This window comes from Podarcis tiliguerta (assembly GCF_965153285.1).
Source record: "Podarcis tiliguerta genome assembly, chromosome: 7".
Taxonomy (NCBI): domain Eukaryota; kingdom Metazoa; phylum Chordata; class Lepidosauria; order Squamata; family Lacertidae; genus Podarcis; species Podarcis tiliguerta.
Genome location: NC_139540.1, coordinates 1,522,917 through 1,539,387, shown reverse-complemented (window position 1 = coordinate 1,539,387; position 16,471 = coordinate 1,522,917). Strand labels below are relative to the sequence as shown.

The following is a 16,471-nucleotide window of genomic DNA, read 5'->3' as shown; positions in this document are numbered from 1 at the left end:
CTCTGTTGGAATCCTAGAAGTGCCTAGTTGGAAGGGACCTCGGGGGGTCATCTAGTCCAACCCCCTGCGATGCAGGAATCAAAGCTGAAGGATCCCCCGGCAAGTGGCCATCCGCCCTCCGACGAAGGGCAGGCCACTGTCTTTTGAGGTTGTCTGTCCCACTGTGAAACAGCATTTGAAATACTCTGCCCGGTTCTGGTTGCCTCGCCTCGAAATGGATGTTGAAAAGGTTCAGAAAAGGGCAACCAATACAGTCATACCTCGAGTTGAATGTACTTCGGGTTGAGCGCGTTCAAGTTGTGCTCCGCGGCAACCCGGAAGTAATGGAGTGCGTTACTTCCGGGTTTTGCCACTCCTGCATGCGCAGATGCTCAAAATGACGTTGTGTGCATGCGTGAAAGCGGCAAAATGCGACCCGCGCACACGCAGGCGCATCTTGCGTTCCATTTGGGATGTGAACGGGGCTCTGGAACGGATCCCGTTTGCATCCTGAGGTACCACTGTACTTGCTTGGTTATTTTACTTATTTCTCGTATGGTTAGAAATCACCCCAGAATTGGCCCTACTAAACATCTTCCAAGACAACAATGCCCACTTACTCCACAAAGAACTCATAACCCACCTACTCTCAGCAGCCAGAAACACCATAACCTGACACTGGAGAGACCTGTCAGGAATAAGCATGGACCAATGGTACTAAATAGTATGGGAAACAGCCCTACTAGAAAAATTAACTAATAAACTGAAACTGACACGGGGACAAACAGAAGAAGACGCCTTCACCCCGGTATGGCTCCCCTTTATCACATACACAGCCCAACAAGACAATGACAAAAATCCACCAACAGCATACAAATCAATATGGCTAACCTGATCCAAAACACCCACCCACCCCACTCACACATGAAAACAAAGATCACCACAGCCAACCACAAATGAATAATCACACCCTAGGCCAACCCCAACCTCACTCACCACGAAAGGAACACAAGTGAACAGCAGAGAACCTGCACAAGCAACGCTGACACAAAACCCCACATATAGTAAGTAAAATAGAAACATCGCCATCCGACCCCCAATCTCTCCCCCACCTCTTTCCCACTTTTCTTCCTAATGTCTCAACAAATGAAACCGATTTGTAAAAATGTTACATGGGGGGGGGGGGGAATACGAGACACTGCACACTTTTGTAAACCAAGAAAATCTTTAATAAAAATAGAAAGAAAAAGAAAAGGGCAACCAAACTGATGAGGTGGGTGGGAACGACTCCCCCGTGCAGCGTGTGGGATTTTTCAGCTTCAATTTTATAAAATTCTGTGCAGCATGGAGAATGTAGACAGAGGGCGGCTTCCATCCCTTCCTCTCTCATTACCATAGCTGCCAATGTTTCCCTTTTTTTAAGGGAAATTCCCTTATCCCGAATAGGATTCCTCGCAAGAAAAGGGAAAAGTTGACAGCTGTGCTCATTACACACCAGAATGCGGGGGAAACGCACCAGGGGAATGCGCCTGCCTGCTGTCAATAGGCAGGGAGTTCCGAAGGTTGGGTGCAGTGGCGTAGCGTGGGGGGTGCAGGGGGGGCCGGCCGCACCGGGCGCAACATCTGGGGGGGGGTGTGCGCTCGCACTCGCAGCTCTCTGCCCCTACCTGGCTCACTCACTCTCTCACTGTAGTGCTGGCTGTGCGAATCCGATCCGAGCCGCCGGGTCGCCGCCCACTGTGGAGGGGAGGGTGCCAGGCATGTGGTGCGGTGCGGAGAGAGAGCGAGGGACTATCTGGGGGAGGGACAGTGCAGCAGGGGGGGGGCGCAAATTACTTGCCTTGCCCCGGGTGCTGACAACCCACGCTACGCCACTGGTTGGGTGGACTGATTCCTTATAAAGGTGGAATGGGAATGAAGTGGTACAGCACCAGGTTGGCCCAGGAGCGCCTTTGCATCACCCAGATGCCGCTTCTAGGCTGGGACATTGTATGCGGGAATCGCCTTCAGGGTCAGAGGGGGTGCTTTTTCTCCTGGGCTCCAGGCGCCCTGTTGGTTTGGCGCACAGCCTGACCCTCCCTCGCTGCTTTGTGACCCCTTGACGTCTAGGTGCCTTCCAGGGAGCGGCTGGCCAGCCTGAGTTCCTGGTTGCCACAGCAGCAGGTAAAACCCCCGGCACAGACGGACCCGCTGCTCACGTCCTCACCGGCCCTCACTGCACCTCCTGACCTCTGCCTCACAGCCTCGGTGCGCCTGTGCCCGTGCGCATGGGTGCCCTTCGCTCAGCTCTGCCTTCTCTGCCCCCTCTGCAGGTCTTCCTGGAGATTGAGCCGCTGGTCATGTCCTGCCTGAATGGGTACAACGTCTGCATCTTTGCCTACGGGCAGACAGGCTCCGGCAAGACGTACACCATGGAGGTAGGAGCTTGCCCACCCGCCAGCCCCTAGGATGAGCCACCTCGGGGGGGGGGATTGGGGCACACACAACTGGCGCGCATGGCACACCCGAGCGAGGGGGTTTTGTGCACTGAATGCGCCTGAATTAATTCACTTGGCTGGGCACGTTCGCATGTCCCTGGAATCACAGAACTGGATTGCGCATCTCTTTCTTATCCTGCCTTCCAGATACAGTGGTACCTTGGGTTAAGAACTTAATTCGTTCTGGAGGTCCGTTCTTAACCTGAAACTATTCTTAACCTGAAGCACCACTTTAGCTAATGGGGCCTCCCGCTGCCGCCACCGCACGATTTCTGTTCTCATCCTGAAGCAAAGTTCAAAGAGGTACTGTTTCTGGGTTAGCGGAGTCTGTAACCTGAAGTGTCTGTAACCCAAGGTACCACTGTATAGACGCACACAGAAGTTCTGTCTCTGTGGTCTCTTTGGAAGGAGATGGTTTGCTGCGGGCAAACCTGCTTGTGTATCGCAATATTATAGGTAAAGGACACCTGACCATTAGGTCCAGTCGTGGCCAATTCTGGGGTTGCGGCACTCATCTCGCTTTACTGGCCAAGGGAGCCGGCGTACAGCTTCCGGGTCATGTGGCCAGCATGACTAAGCCACTTCTGGCGAACCAGAGCAGCGCACGGAAACGCCGTTTACCTTCCCGCCGGAGTGGTACCTACTTTTCTACTTGCACTTTGATGTGCTTTCGAACTGCTAGGTGGGCAGGAGCAGGGACCGAGCAACGGGAGCTCACCCCATCGCGGGGATTCGAACCGTCCACCTTCTGATCGGCAAGTCCTAGGCTCTGTGGTTTAGACCGCAGCGCCACCCACGTCCCTCTATTGCAATATAACATTTTCTTAAATAGCAGATATAGCAGTGCTGAAGCCAAATTGTCCCCGGATAGGAATTCCCCAAAGGTGAGGGGCTCTTTCAGCAGAATCGAGTATCAAGGCTTCTTTTGGAAATGAGCACTTCAGACTCTAGCTATAGGCTTGCTTGCTCAAAGGCTTCCAGCGTGGAAGAAGAGCAAATTGGATCCATGCGTTTGGGGGATGTCAATTTTTCTCATCAAAATACAAGTTTTCAGTGTACAAGGGAGCTTCTACCGACCCGGTGAGGAAGGAGCCATTCATGACACCTCCCGCCATGCAAAATGCAGCCTGGAAAGCAAACCACTTGGCTTTTGCTGATTAAATCAGAAAGGTGGCTTTCAGTAGGTTTTGTTTTTGTAGATGATAAAAGTTAAAATTAATTATTTTTCCTTACCTGTACTGATGACAGTCGTTGTTTGGATGGGGGCCTTTTATCCATTTCTGCAGTCACACCATCGATCCATCAGTAGCTGAACTGGGTTCCACACAGTCACAAAAACAAACGAACCGAAAAAGCCCCAAAAACAAAAACCCAAAATAATTAGCAAAAACAAAAGCGCCAAACTTAATCCATTCCGGAGGGCCGTTTGACTTCCGATATGCTCAAAAACCAAGGCGCAGCTTCTGATTGGTGCAGGTGCCCCAGAAATAATAGCCGACAGCCACACTGGACGTTCGGCTTCCAAAAAGCGTTTGAAAATTGGAAAACTCTTACTTCTGGGTTTTCAACGTTTGGGATGCAAGGTACCACTGGACTGAGTAGCACCATTGATCAATGTAGTCCAGTATTTCCCACACTGGCTGGCAGCAGTGGAGTTTCAGGCTGGAGAGATCCCAAGACCCCCCTGGAGATGCCAGGACTTGAACCCGGAGCCTTCTGCATGCAAGGCAGACGCTCTCTCCCGCTGAGTTTCGGCGGGACCCTCAGGGTCTTTCTGTTTCCAGGGCGTCTCCGACAACCCCGGGATCAACCAGCGGGCGCTGCAAGCCCTCTACCAGGAGATGGAGGCCAAGCGTGACGCCTGGAAGTATTCGGTCAGCCTCAGCATGGTGGAGATCTACAACGAGGTGATCAGGTGAGAGGCGCCCCCGAATGCGAATCCTGCCCTTGAGAGAGAAGCAGTGCGGTGTAGTGGTTAGAGCAGTGGACTAGGACCTGGGAGAGAGACAGGTTCAAATTCCCATTTGGCCATGGAGCTCTCACTGGTTGGACTTGGGGGCAGGGCCAGTCCCTGTCTTCTCTCAGCCTTGCCTACCTCTCAGGGTTGTTGTGGGGATTAAACAAAAAGGAGAATCATATAATGCAGAGTTGGAAGGGACACCAAGGGTCTTCTAGTCTGACCCCGTGCAATGCAGGAATTCTGCCCACAGCCACCCGTGGCTGGGCTTGAACCGCCAACCTTCTGGTTAACAGCCAGACTAACGGACCCTTTGCACCTCAGGAGGACCACTCTGCTATGCCAATGATCTAGCTTGTCAACATCCTTCTTTAATTGTGGTGCCCAGAATTGGACACAATATTCTAGGTGTGGCCGGACCAAGGCAGAAGAGAGTGGGACTATTATTTCCCTTGATAAGCAGTTGGCCCCTTATCTCTCTCGCCCTGACCTAGCCACTGTGATCCACGCGACGGTCACCTCCAGACTGGATTATTGCAACTCGCTCTTCGTGGGGCTGCCCTTGAGACTGACCCAGAAACTCCAGCGGGTGCAGAATGCCGTGGTGAGACTCCTTATGGGGTCTTCGCTGTGAGATCACATTCATCCGGTACTATACCAGCTGCACTGGCTCCCGGTGGAGTACAGGATCAGGTTCAAGGTGCTGGTTTTAACCTTTAAAGTCCTATACGGTCTAGGACCCTCGTACCTACAGGACTGCCTCTCCTGGTATGTCCCACGGAGGACCTTACGGTCTTCAAACAAAAACATCTTGGAGGTCCTGGGCCACAGAGAGATTAGGCTGGCCTCAACCAGAGCCAGGGCTTTTTCGGCCGTGGCCCCGATCTGGTGGAACGCTCTGTCCTAAGAGACTAGGGCCCTGCGGGACTTGACATCTTTCCGCAGGGCCTGCAAGACGGAGCTGTTCCACCAGGCCTTTGGCCAAGGCACAGTCTGACCCCCCTCCTTTGGTAATCCGCACAGAACTCTAGCCCAATGGCTGCCATGAATTAGATTTTTAATTGATTTTAGTATGCTGTGTTACTTTTATTGTTGTTAGCCGCTTTGAGCCCGGCTTTGGCTGGGGAGGGCGAGATATAAATAAAATGTTGTTGTTGTTGTTGTTATTTGGACACTCAACATCTGTTGAGGCAGCCAAGAATAGCATTAGCTGTTTTTGCTGCAGCATCACGCTATTGGCTGACGTGACGCTTGCGATCTTCTTCTCCCAAGTGCTGCTGCCAAGCCAGGTAGCCCCCATCCTCTATTCCTGCACCTGGTTCTTTCTACCTGAGTGTAGGACCTTGCATTTGTCCCTGTAAGAAACGAAGAAATGGATCCCGCTCTGTCTTCACCAGACAGCGGCACCCCTGGCCTGTCAGTACCTAGCGAGAGGATTGCTAGCGCATCTTCTTCTTCCTCCCTCCTTCTAGGGACCTCCTTGCCAGGGACCCCCATGAGAAACTCGATGTCAAGCTGAATCCGGACGGGAGTGGCCACTTGCATGTCCCAGGACTGACCAGCGTGGAGGTGGACAGCCTTCGCCAGATCAAAAAGGTAGCCGGACTGGACATCAGTGTTTGGGGGCTTGGGAGCCTTCTGTGTCCCGGGGGGCAGCCTTACTTTTCCAGTGGGTTTTGCCCCAGTGAATTAATTGTGGGGTGTGATCCATGAAAAGCAGTCAAGCACAACATTCCTTGTAATGCTAGAGAAGACATGCGAGGGGGTGTTTGGTCTAGCCAGTCGAAACTTCCTGTTTCTCCTGGCTGGAGCATCCTTCCTTTTGCATGTGACTAGAGGTGGGCGTGGCCTTACCTGTCCAGGTAACAAAAGGGCGAGTCACGCTGCACACCTCCCTCTTTTTCACTTCGTTCTTCGTTTGACCAGCTAGGACTGCTCTGCTAGCTCTCAGCTAGCAGAAGCACTGGGGTTATTCCTCCATATGGGGTAGATCCGCATGTACGTATATGTAACTAAGTCTGCCTTCAGGGATCCAACTGTGAACTGATGTGAGTAAACTTCTTTTATTGACTTTGAATAAGATTGTGGCGTCTTTGTTCTTTTAAGAGGGATTCAAAGGGAAATTACCAGGAACGTACAATTCAATCTGAGACAGACTGAATTGTGTAATAGTGAGAGGCTCACACGAGCCTGCAACCAGCTATCTGCTGTACAGTGGTACCTCAGGTTAAGAACTTAATTCGTTCCAGAGGCCCATTCTTAACCTGAAACTGTTCTTAACCTGAGACACCACTGTACAGAAGATAGCTGGTTGCAGGCTCGTGTGAGCCTCCTGCTGCTACTGCGCGATTTCTGTTCTCATCCTGAAGCAAATTCTTAACCCGAGGTACTATTTCTGGGTTAGCGGAGTCTGTAACCTGAAGCGTCTGTAACCTGAAGTGTCTGTAACCCGAGGTAAAAAGGGGAATGTAACTCTGCTAAGTAAAGGAAGTTGCTAGCACAAGTTAGGAAGGATGTTAATAAACAACATATCCTCTCCTGCCACCCTGAACATTCCCACATTAATTCCCCGCTTGAAGTGTCCCTCCATCCTTTTGCCTCCTCTCCAGATGCTCTCGCTGGGCAAGCGGAATCGGGCCACGTACGCCACCAACATGAACGAGCGCAGCTCCCGCTCTCACGCCCTCCTCACCGTCAACATCACTGGCACTGAGCTGGCCAGCGGCACCCAAGTCACAGGTATCCTTTCTTTTTTTTTTGGAAATAATTTTTATTGGTTTTACAAAATAAATCACATGCTTGACACAAATTTTAAAAATAAAACAAGATTCCTCCGAAGCTTAAGACTTCCCTCCTGCCCTCCACGGGTCTTTTAATCAACTGCATATTATAGTTCATCTGAATTATGGCCCTCCAAAGTATCCAAAATCTTTATAACAAGCGTTATTCAAGGCCTGCCAAAGATCTCAAGTGTTTGGAATGTTCCTTCAAATACAATCTGCATTCGTCCCGTTCTCTGCTGAAGTTTTGGTCCTCCTGGTTTCTGATTTACCCAGTCATTCTAGCTATTTCTGCATAGCCTTGTAGTTCCATCTGCTTTGTCGGCATCTTGCCCTCTTTCCATCGCTGGGCAAGAAAAGTCACCGGTATCTATCCACCTGCCCTGTCGGTGGCTGCGGAGCAAATTGGGATGGGGCAGGGCACCTGTCCAAGGTAGGAGATGCAAGGATGTGGAGGAAGACGGAGGCCGTTATTTCATTTTCTTCCGAGCACAATTCAAAGTGTTGGTGCTGACCTTTAAAGCCCTAAACGGCCTTGGTCCAGTATACCTGAAGGAGCGTCTCCACCCCATCGTTCTGGCCGGACACTGAGGTCCAGCTCCGAGGGCCTTCTGGCGGTTCCCTCACTGTGAGAAGCCAAGTTACAAGGAACCAGGCAGAGGGCCTTCCCAGTGGTGGCGCCCGCCAGTGGAACGCCCTCCCACCAGATGTCAAAGAGAACAACAACTACCAGACTTTTAGAAGACATCTGAAGGCAGCCCTATTTAGGGAAGCTTTATTTTAATATTTGGTTGGAAGCCGCCCAGGGTGGCTGGGGAAGCCCAGCCAGATGGGCGGGGTATAAATAATAAATTGTTGTTGTTGTTTTCCCATTTTCTATTTGTCCCTCTTTTCAAGTCTTATTTCACCCTGTCTTGCTCCCTATATAAAGATCTCAGGGACGAGACCATTACGCCGCTCCTATCTGCCATCCCGGGCCGCTCTTGTGAAGCCAAATTTTTCTCACTCCTAGCCGACCAGAACAGCTCGACAACAGAGCTGTTATCTGAATGACACCAGTGTCGTCACCCGGATTCCTTGTCTAGGATCTTATGATTATTATCACTATGTTTTATTATTATTATTTTATTACCTCTGCCAAGTTTTAAGAACTGAGATTATTAATTTACCTAGGGTTTTTATTAGGTCACAAGATTTTATCGTAACTATATTTGTAATGTATTTTTGTTGGTGTGTGTCCTTTGATGCTATTGCCTGTCGGCTACGCAAATAAAGTCTACTTATCGTTATCGTTTCACCCTGTGAACTTATAAGAATGTGTTAAAGAGGAAACCCCTTCACCTCTGCCGCAGGGAAACTCAATCTGGTGGACCTGGCCGGCTCGGAGCGGGTGTGGAAGTCTGGTGCGCAAGGAGACCGCCTGAAGGAGGCCCAGAGCATCAACAAGTCCCTGCTAGCTTTGGGGGAGGTGATCCAGGCCTTGCGCACCAAGCAGGCGCATGTCCCCTTCCGCAACTCCAAGCTCACCTACCTGCTGCAAGACTCTCTGGGCAAAGGCAGCAAGACCATCATGATGGTGCAGGTGAGGGCGGAGGGCAGGGCAGAGGTGGGGGGGTCCAGGCAGAGACCCATGCCAGGCATGGGGGATGTGAAACACAAGAGCAGTCAAGTACAACATTCCTAGGGGGAACATGTTTACACCTGGGGAGGAATATTTGTCCAGCCAGCAGGTGAACCTCCTGTTTCCTTCTGGGCTGGGACAGACTTCCTCTGCATGTGACTAGAGGTGGGCGTGGCCTCACCTGTGCAGGTAAGAAAAGCATAGGACTGGCAGCCATCTCTCTCTCTTTGACTACATGCATCGGAGAAGCAACATCTGCTTAGCCAAAGATGCTCTCTTGGCCAAGAGAAGACAAAGGGACTGCCTCCTTATGAGATAGTTTCCAGGTGTATGTTACTTTTCTAAGCTAAGTCTGCCTTTGGGGATCCAATCGTGAACAGAATGATGTGTGAGTAAACATTTTTTATACTTTTATAGAAGGATCTAGGCCAGCACCCTGCTCTCATAGTGGTCAAGAGGGAATGTCAGGCTTTGGGGACTCGCCTTTGTGGGAATGTTCAGGGAGGCAAGAGAGGATACAAACGATACGATACAATCCTCTTTATTGTCATTGTCCCATACAGAACAACAAAATTGAAAAAATCTACATCAGACATTCAAAAACCCACAAGCCTGCTATTCTCTCTGCAAAAAAGTGAATGTAAAATGCTGTTAACTTACAGAACTTGCTAGGGCAAGCTAGGAATGATGTTAATAAACAATATATCTGAGAATCCTCTGGAAAAATAATCTCTCAAAGGATCCGTTGGTGGCATTTTACCATTGTACTGGAGAGTGTCTTAACTTATGGTCTGTGTGTGTGGTTTGGGAGCTGCACGGTCAGGGAAAAAACAATGCTTTCCAGGGTTTTAAAGACTGCGGAGAGAATAATTGGGTGCCTTCTTCCCACCTTGGATCAAATCTACACTTCCAGGTGCCACAAGAAAGCTGCAGAGATAGCGCAGGATAGTGCGCACCCTGGAAATGAACTCTTTCAGCTTCTGCCTTCTGGAAGAAGGGACAGGGTTATAAAGACTAGGACTAGCCGCCTGAGAAACAGTTTCTACCCAAATGCAATTCTGGTTTTAAACGCAGTGTAATGTAGTCTCTGGGGGAGTATATTGTATTCAAAAATGGGGTCTCAGAGTTTATAGGGGGCCAACCAGGTTGGGATAGCTGGGATAGCAGGCTTGTTGGTTTTGGAATGTCTGATGTAGATTTTTTCAATTTCGTTGTTCCGTATGGGACAATGACAATAAAGATATTGTATCGTATCGTAACACAGGAACCTGGACCAGAGGCTCTTCCTATCTTCTCACGTTCCCCCTTCTTATCTGCCCCGCAGATTTCTCCCCTGGAGAAGAACGTGGGCGAGTCGATCTGCTCCCTCAAGTTTGCCCAGCGCGTCTGCAAAGTGGAGCTTGGCCCGGCCTCCCGGCGCATCGACTCCTCTGCCCAGCGAGAGGTTTGAGCTGCCCACAACCCCGTCAGGAAGAGGAGGTCTTGGAGCAGGCGCAGTGACGGGGGGCGCGGACCCCCTCTTCAACAGAGGAGACTTCTCCCAAGCAGGCTGGGTCAGAGAGCCAAAACGCGTCCCTCTGTCCCCCCTTATCTGAGCACCAGTTTCTGCAAAGCTTAGAAGAGGTTGCGATGACCTAGACAAGCCCTGCATTGACTCTGGGATGGCCTTCCTTCCCCTGGTGCCCTCCAGCTCTTTTTGGGATGTGGCCCCCATCAGCCCCTTTTGGGGCTGATGGGGGCCACATCCCAAAAAGAGCTAGAGGGCACCAGGCGGAGGAAGGCTGCTTTAGGATTGCTGTTCAGCCAGCCAACCCTGCTTTGCAATGCCATTGTCCTTTGAGCTCTTACTGTCAGGAAGTTCTTCCTAATGTTTAGGTGGAATCTTCTTTCTTGTAGTTTGTATCCATTGCTCCGTGTCCGCTTCTCTGGAGCAGCAGAAAACAACCTTTCTCCCTCCTCTATGTGACATCCTTTTATATATTTGAACATGGCTATCATATCACCCCTTAACCTCCTCTTCTCCAGGCTAAACATGCCCAGCTCCCTTAGCCGATCCTCATAAGGCATTGTTTCCAGGCCTTTGACCATTTTGGTTGCCCTCCTCTGTACACGTTCTAGTTTGTCAGTGTCCTTCTTGAACTGTGGTGCCCAGAACTGGACACAGTACTCCAGGTGAGGTCTGACCAGAGCAGAATACAGTGGCACTATAACTTCCCTTGATCTAGATGCTATACTCCTATTGATGCAGCCCAGAATTGCATTGGCTTTTTTAGCTGCCACGTCACACTGTTGGCTCATGTTAAGTTTGTGGTCAACCAAGACTCCTAGATCCTTTTCACATGTACTGCTCTCAAGCCAGGTGTCACCCATCTTGTATTTGTGCCTCTCATTTTTTTTGCCCAAGTGCAATACTTTACATTTCTCCCTGTTAAAATTCATCTTGTTTGTTTTGGCCCAGTTCTCTAATCTGTCAAGGTCGTTTTGAAGTGTGATCCTGTCTTCTGGGGTGTTAGCCACCCCTCCCAGTTTGGTGTCATCTGCAAATTTGATCAGGATGCCCTTGAGTCCATCATCCAAGTCGTTGATAAAGATGTTGAATAAGACCGGGCCCAAGACAGAACCCTGTGGCACCCCACTAGTCACTCTTCTCCAGGATGAAGAGGAACCATTGATGAGCACCCTTTGGGTCCGGTCAGTCAGCCAGTTACAAATCCACTGACTGGTAGCATAGTCAAGACCGCATTTTACCAGCTTCTTTACAAGAATATCATGGGGCACCTTGTCAAATGCCTTGCTGAAATCAAGGTAGACTACATCCACTGCGTTCCCTTCATCTACCAGGCTTGTAATTCTGTCAAAAAATGAGATCAGGTTAGTCTGACATGACTTATTTTTCAGAAATCCATGCTGACTATTGGTGATCACAGCATTCCTTTCTAGGTGCTCACAGATTGTTTGCTTAATGATCTGCTCCAGAATCTTCCCTGGTATTGATGTTAGACTGACTGGGCGGTAATTATTTGGGTCCTCTCTTTTCCCCTTTTTGAAAATAGGGACAACATTTGCCCTCCTCCAGTCTGCCGGGACTTCGCCTGTTCTCCAGGAATTCTCAAAGATGACTGCCAGTGGTTCTGAGATCACATCTGCCAGTTCTTTTAATACTCTTGGATGCAGTTCATCTGGCCCTGGAGACTTGAATACATCTAAACTAGCCAAGTATTCTTGTACTATCTCCTTAGTTATTCTGGGCTGTGTTTCCTCTGCTGAATCATTTCCTCCAAATTCTTCAGGTCGGGCATTGTTTTCTTTATTGGAGAAGACTGAGGCAAAGAAGGCATTGAGGAGTTCAGCCCTTTCTGTGTCCCCTGTTTGCATTTCACCATCTTCTCCTCTGAGTGACCCCACTGTTTCTTTGTTCTTCCTTTTGCTACGAACATACCCATAGAAGCCTTTTTTGTTGCTTTTAACCTCTCTAGCAAGCCTGAGTTCATTCTGTGCTTTAGCTTTTCTGACTTTGTGTCTACACGTGCTGGCTATTTGTTTGAATTCCTCTTTGGTGGTTTCCCCCCTTTTCCATTTTTTGTACACATCCTTTTTTAATCTTAACTCAGTTAAAAGTTCTTTAGATAGCCACCCTATCTAAAGAATAGCCACCCTATCTAAAGATTCTGTGACCACTGGGGCCTTTTGGTCCAGGACGGTGGGGATCCGTTGCCCAACAATGTCTGAACGACAGCACCACATCGGCGGCCCCCGTGCAAACCGTCAGCTAGCCGGGAAGAGGAGTGTTGCCTCACTTTCTCCTTTGGGTTCAGGAACTTGGACCCAAGGGGAACTGCTGGACTTTCTTCCTGCCTCCATCCCTCCCCCCCCCCCCAGGGACCCTTCTCCCTCCTGCTACTCCTGGATGCTGGCCAGGACAATAAAGTGAACATGCCCCCCAGTTTCTGCCCTGTGCCTCGATTTTGTGGGTGTCGGCCCCAAAACCTGTGGGGTTGCATTAACCCCTCGGGGACGCTGGAGTTTTCAAGAGCAGCTTGATGCCTCCTGGCCCGAGACAGATAAGAGCTCCTGATGTCCAGAGCTGGTTTGGGGGCTGGAGGCTTAGAAAAACCTCTTCATTCATAATAATAATAATAATAATAATAATAATATATTTATACCCCACCCATCTGGCTGAGTTTCCCCAGCCACTCTGGGCGGCTCCCAATCAAGTATTAAAAACAATACAGCATTAAATATTAAAAACTTCCCTGAACAGGGCTGCCTTCAAATGTCTTTTAAAGATAGGATAGCTACTTATTTCCTTCACATCTGATGGGAGGGCGTTCCACAGGGTGGGCGCCACTACCGAGAAGGCCCTCTGCCTGGTTCCCTGTAGCTTTGCTTCTCGCAATGAGAGAACCGCCAGAAGGCCCTCGGCGCTGGATCTCAGTGTCCGGGCTGTTTAGGGCTTTCAAGGTCAGCACCAACACTTTGAATTGTGCTCGGAAACGTACTGGGAGCCAATGCAGATCTCTCAGAACCGGTGTTTTGTGGTCCCGGTGGTCACTCCCAGTCACCAGTCTAGTTGCCGCATTCTGGATTAATTGCAGTTTCCGGGTCACCTTCAAAGGTAGCCCCACGTAGAGCGCGTTGCAGTAGTCCAAGCGGGAGCTAACCAGAGCATGCACCACTCTGGCGAGACAGTCTGCGGGCAGGGAGGGTCTCATCCTGCATACCAGATGGAGCTGGTAAACAGCTGCCCTGGACACAGAATTAACCTGTGCTCCATGGACAGCTGTGAGTCCAAAATGACTCCCAGGCTGCGCACCTGGTCCTTCAGGGGCACAGTTACCCCATTCAAGACCAGGGAGTCCTCCACACCGGCCTGCCTCCTGTCCCCCCAAAACAGTACTTCTGTCTTGTCAGGATTCAACCTCAATCTGTTAACCGCCATCCATCCTCCAACCGCCTCCAGACACTCACACAGGACCGTCACCGCCTTCACTGGTTCTGATTTGAAAGAGAGGTAGAGCTGGGTATCATCCGCATACTGATGAGCACTCAGCCCAAACCCCCTGATGATCTCCCCCAGCGGCTGCATGTAGATGTTAAAAAGCATGGGGGAGAGGACAGAACCCTGAGGCACCCCACAAGTGAGAGCCCAGGGGTCTGAACACTCATCCCCCCCCACCACTTTCTGGACCTGGGATTCCTGCCAACTCTACAGTTCTGATTCTAGGATGAGGATTGGGGGGAAAGCTGCCATTTGAAGCAAATGAAATAGCAGGCAAGTTGAGTGTTACAAAATTGTAATAATAATAAAATTTTATTTACATCCCACCCTCCCCAGCCAAAGCCGGGCTCAGAGCGGCTAACAACAGTAAAAGTGACCCAGTTTACATAAAATCACCATCAATTAAATGAAATACATTCTAAAACCAATTCAGAAACATTGGCACAGGCTTGGAGGGGATCCCAAATTCTGGGGTTTGTTAATGAGAATACCCCTGGTTTGAGTATCAGGTGGTTTGGGGGGGAAAGGTAAAGGTACCCCTGGCCGTTCGGGCCAGTCATGTCCGTCTCTGGGGTTGTGCGCCCATCTCACTTAAGAGGCCGGGGGCCAGCGCTGTCCGGAGACACTTCCGGGTCACATGGCCAGCGTGACGAAGCTGCTCTGGCGAGCCAGCACCAGCGCAGCACATGGAAACACCGTTTACCTTCCCGCTATAAAGCGGTACCTATTTATCTACTTGCACTTTTAGGGGTGCTTTCGAACTGCTAGGTGGGCAGGCGCTGGGACCGAACAACAGGAGCTCACCCCGCCGCGGGGATTCGAACTGCCGACCATGCGATCGGCAAGTCCTAGGCGCTGAGGATTTACCCACAGAGCCACCCGCGTCCCTACCTGCGTTTGGGGGGTAGGAGCCTACAAAACATGGTGTTCACACCACAAAACAACTATAAGACTTTGGCACAGGTTTGGAGTGAATTGGGCTGGGTTTAGGGGATGCCCAGGACTCCAGTCTGAGAACCAGGAGGCCCTACAAAACACTGCGCTCATGCTATCAGACCCCACAAAACAGCTGCAAAACATTGGCACAGGTTCGGAGGGGACCCCAAATTCCAGGGTTTGTGGTGAATGAGAAATGGGAGAAGTGGTTTCAGGGAACCACTTTTTAAAATGCTTTGCGAGGCATGTGGGGTGGGAAGGAAGGGGATACATCCAGTATGATTAACCAAGACGCAGGTGGAAGTGAGAGCTGGACCATAAAGAAGGCTGATCGCTGAAGAATGGATGCTTTTGAATTCTGGTGCTGGAGGAGACTCTTGAGAGTCCCATGGACTGCAAGAAGATCAAACCTATCCATTCTGAAGGAAATCAGCCCTGAGTGCTCACTGGAAGGACAGATCCTGAAGCTGAGGCTCCAAGACTTTGGCCACCTCATGAGAAGAGAAGACTCCCTGGAAAAGACCCTGGTATTGGGAAAGATGGAGGGCAGAAGGAGAAGGGGAGGACAGAGGACGAGATGGTTGGACAGTGTTCTCAAAGCGACCAGCATGAGTTTGACCAAACTGCGGGAGGCAGTGGAAGACAGGAGTGCCTGGCGTGCTCTGGTCCAGTGGGTCACAAAGAGGCGGACATGACTAAATGACTAAACAACAACAAGACACAGATGGACCAAAGTACAATCCATACTAATTGCCAGGTGATTTTATCTCTTTTCTGTGGCTGGCTCTGCCTTCCTTCCCTTGCCAGCTGTCTCAAAGTAGGCCTTTGACAAACCCTGGCGCTGGAGGAAAGAAACAAGCAGCTCCTCAATATTCCCCATAAAAGAAAATCAGAGGAAATTCTCCGGAGCGGCTGCAGTTTGAACACCACAATTTCTTTTAACGCTAGAACTTGAGGACATTCCATGATGCTGAATGTTGGAATAATAATAATAATAATAATTTATTATTTAGACCCTGCCCATCTGGCTGGGTTTCCCCAGCCACTCTGGGCAGCTTTCAACAAAATATTAAAATACAGTAATGCGTCAAACATTAAAAGCTTTCCTGAACAGGGCTGCCTTCAGATGTCTTCTAAAAGTTTGGTAGTTGTTTTTCCCTTTGACATCTGGTGGGAGGGCGTTCCAAGGGCGGGCGCCACCACTGAGAAGGCCCTCTGCCTGGTTCCCTGTAACTTGGCTTCTCGCAATGAGGGAACTGCCAGAAGGCCCTTGGAGCTGGACCTCAGTGTCTGGGTGGAACGATGGGGGTGGAGACGCTCCTTCAGGTATACTGGGCCTTTGAGGCCATTTTGGGCTTTCAAGGTCAGCACCAACACTTTGAATTGTGCTCAGAAGCGTACTGGGAGCCAGTGTAGGTCTTTCAAGACCAGTGTTATGTGGTCCCGGTGGCCGCCCCCAGTTACTAGTCTAGCTGCCGCATTCTGGATTAATTGCAGTTTCTGAGTCACCTTCAAAGGTAGCCCCACGTCGAATGCATTGCAGTAGTCCAAGCGGGAGATTTGGGACACACACAAAGAAATCCCTTCTTTACATGGTGCAGTGTTAAACTGTGGAACTGCCTGCCACAGGATGCAGTGATGCCCACCAACTTGGATGGCTTTAACCAGGCATCCCTAAACTTGGCCCTCTAGCTGTTTTGGGACTACAACTCCCATCATCCC

The 16,471-nt window shown here is 50.3% G+C and overlaps 1 protein-coding gene across 2 annotated transcripts in view; it reads left to right on the top strand.

The window, feature by feature from the left end:
• The window catches only part of KIFC2 (kinesin family member C2), a 36,823-nt gene extending 26,169 nt beyond the window's left edge, over positions 1–10,654 (top strand). For both annotated transcript variants that reach the window (XM_083449011.1, XM_083449012.1), the window contains exons 14-19: positions 2,292–2,396; positions 4,241–4,371; positions 5,886–6,009; positions 7,023–7,152; positions 8,546–8,775; positions 10,139–10,654. In XM_083449011.1, the coding sequence (XP_083305137.1) occupies positions 2,292–2,396; positions 4,241–4,371; positions 5,886–6,009; positions 7,023–7,152; positions 8,546–8,775; positions 10,139–10,264 (846 nt within the window). In that variant the 3' untranslated portion in view covers positions 10,265–10,654. The remainder of the gene's footprint in view (positions 1–2,291; positions 2,397–4,240; positions 4,372–5,885; positions 6,010–7,022; positions 7,153–8,545; positions 8,776–10,138) is intronic.
• Positions 10,655–16,471: the final 5,817 nt, after the last annotated feature.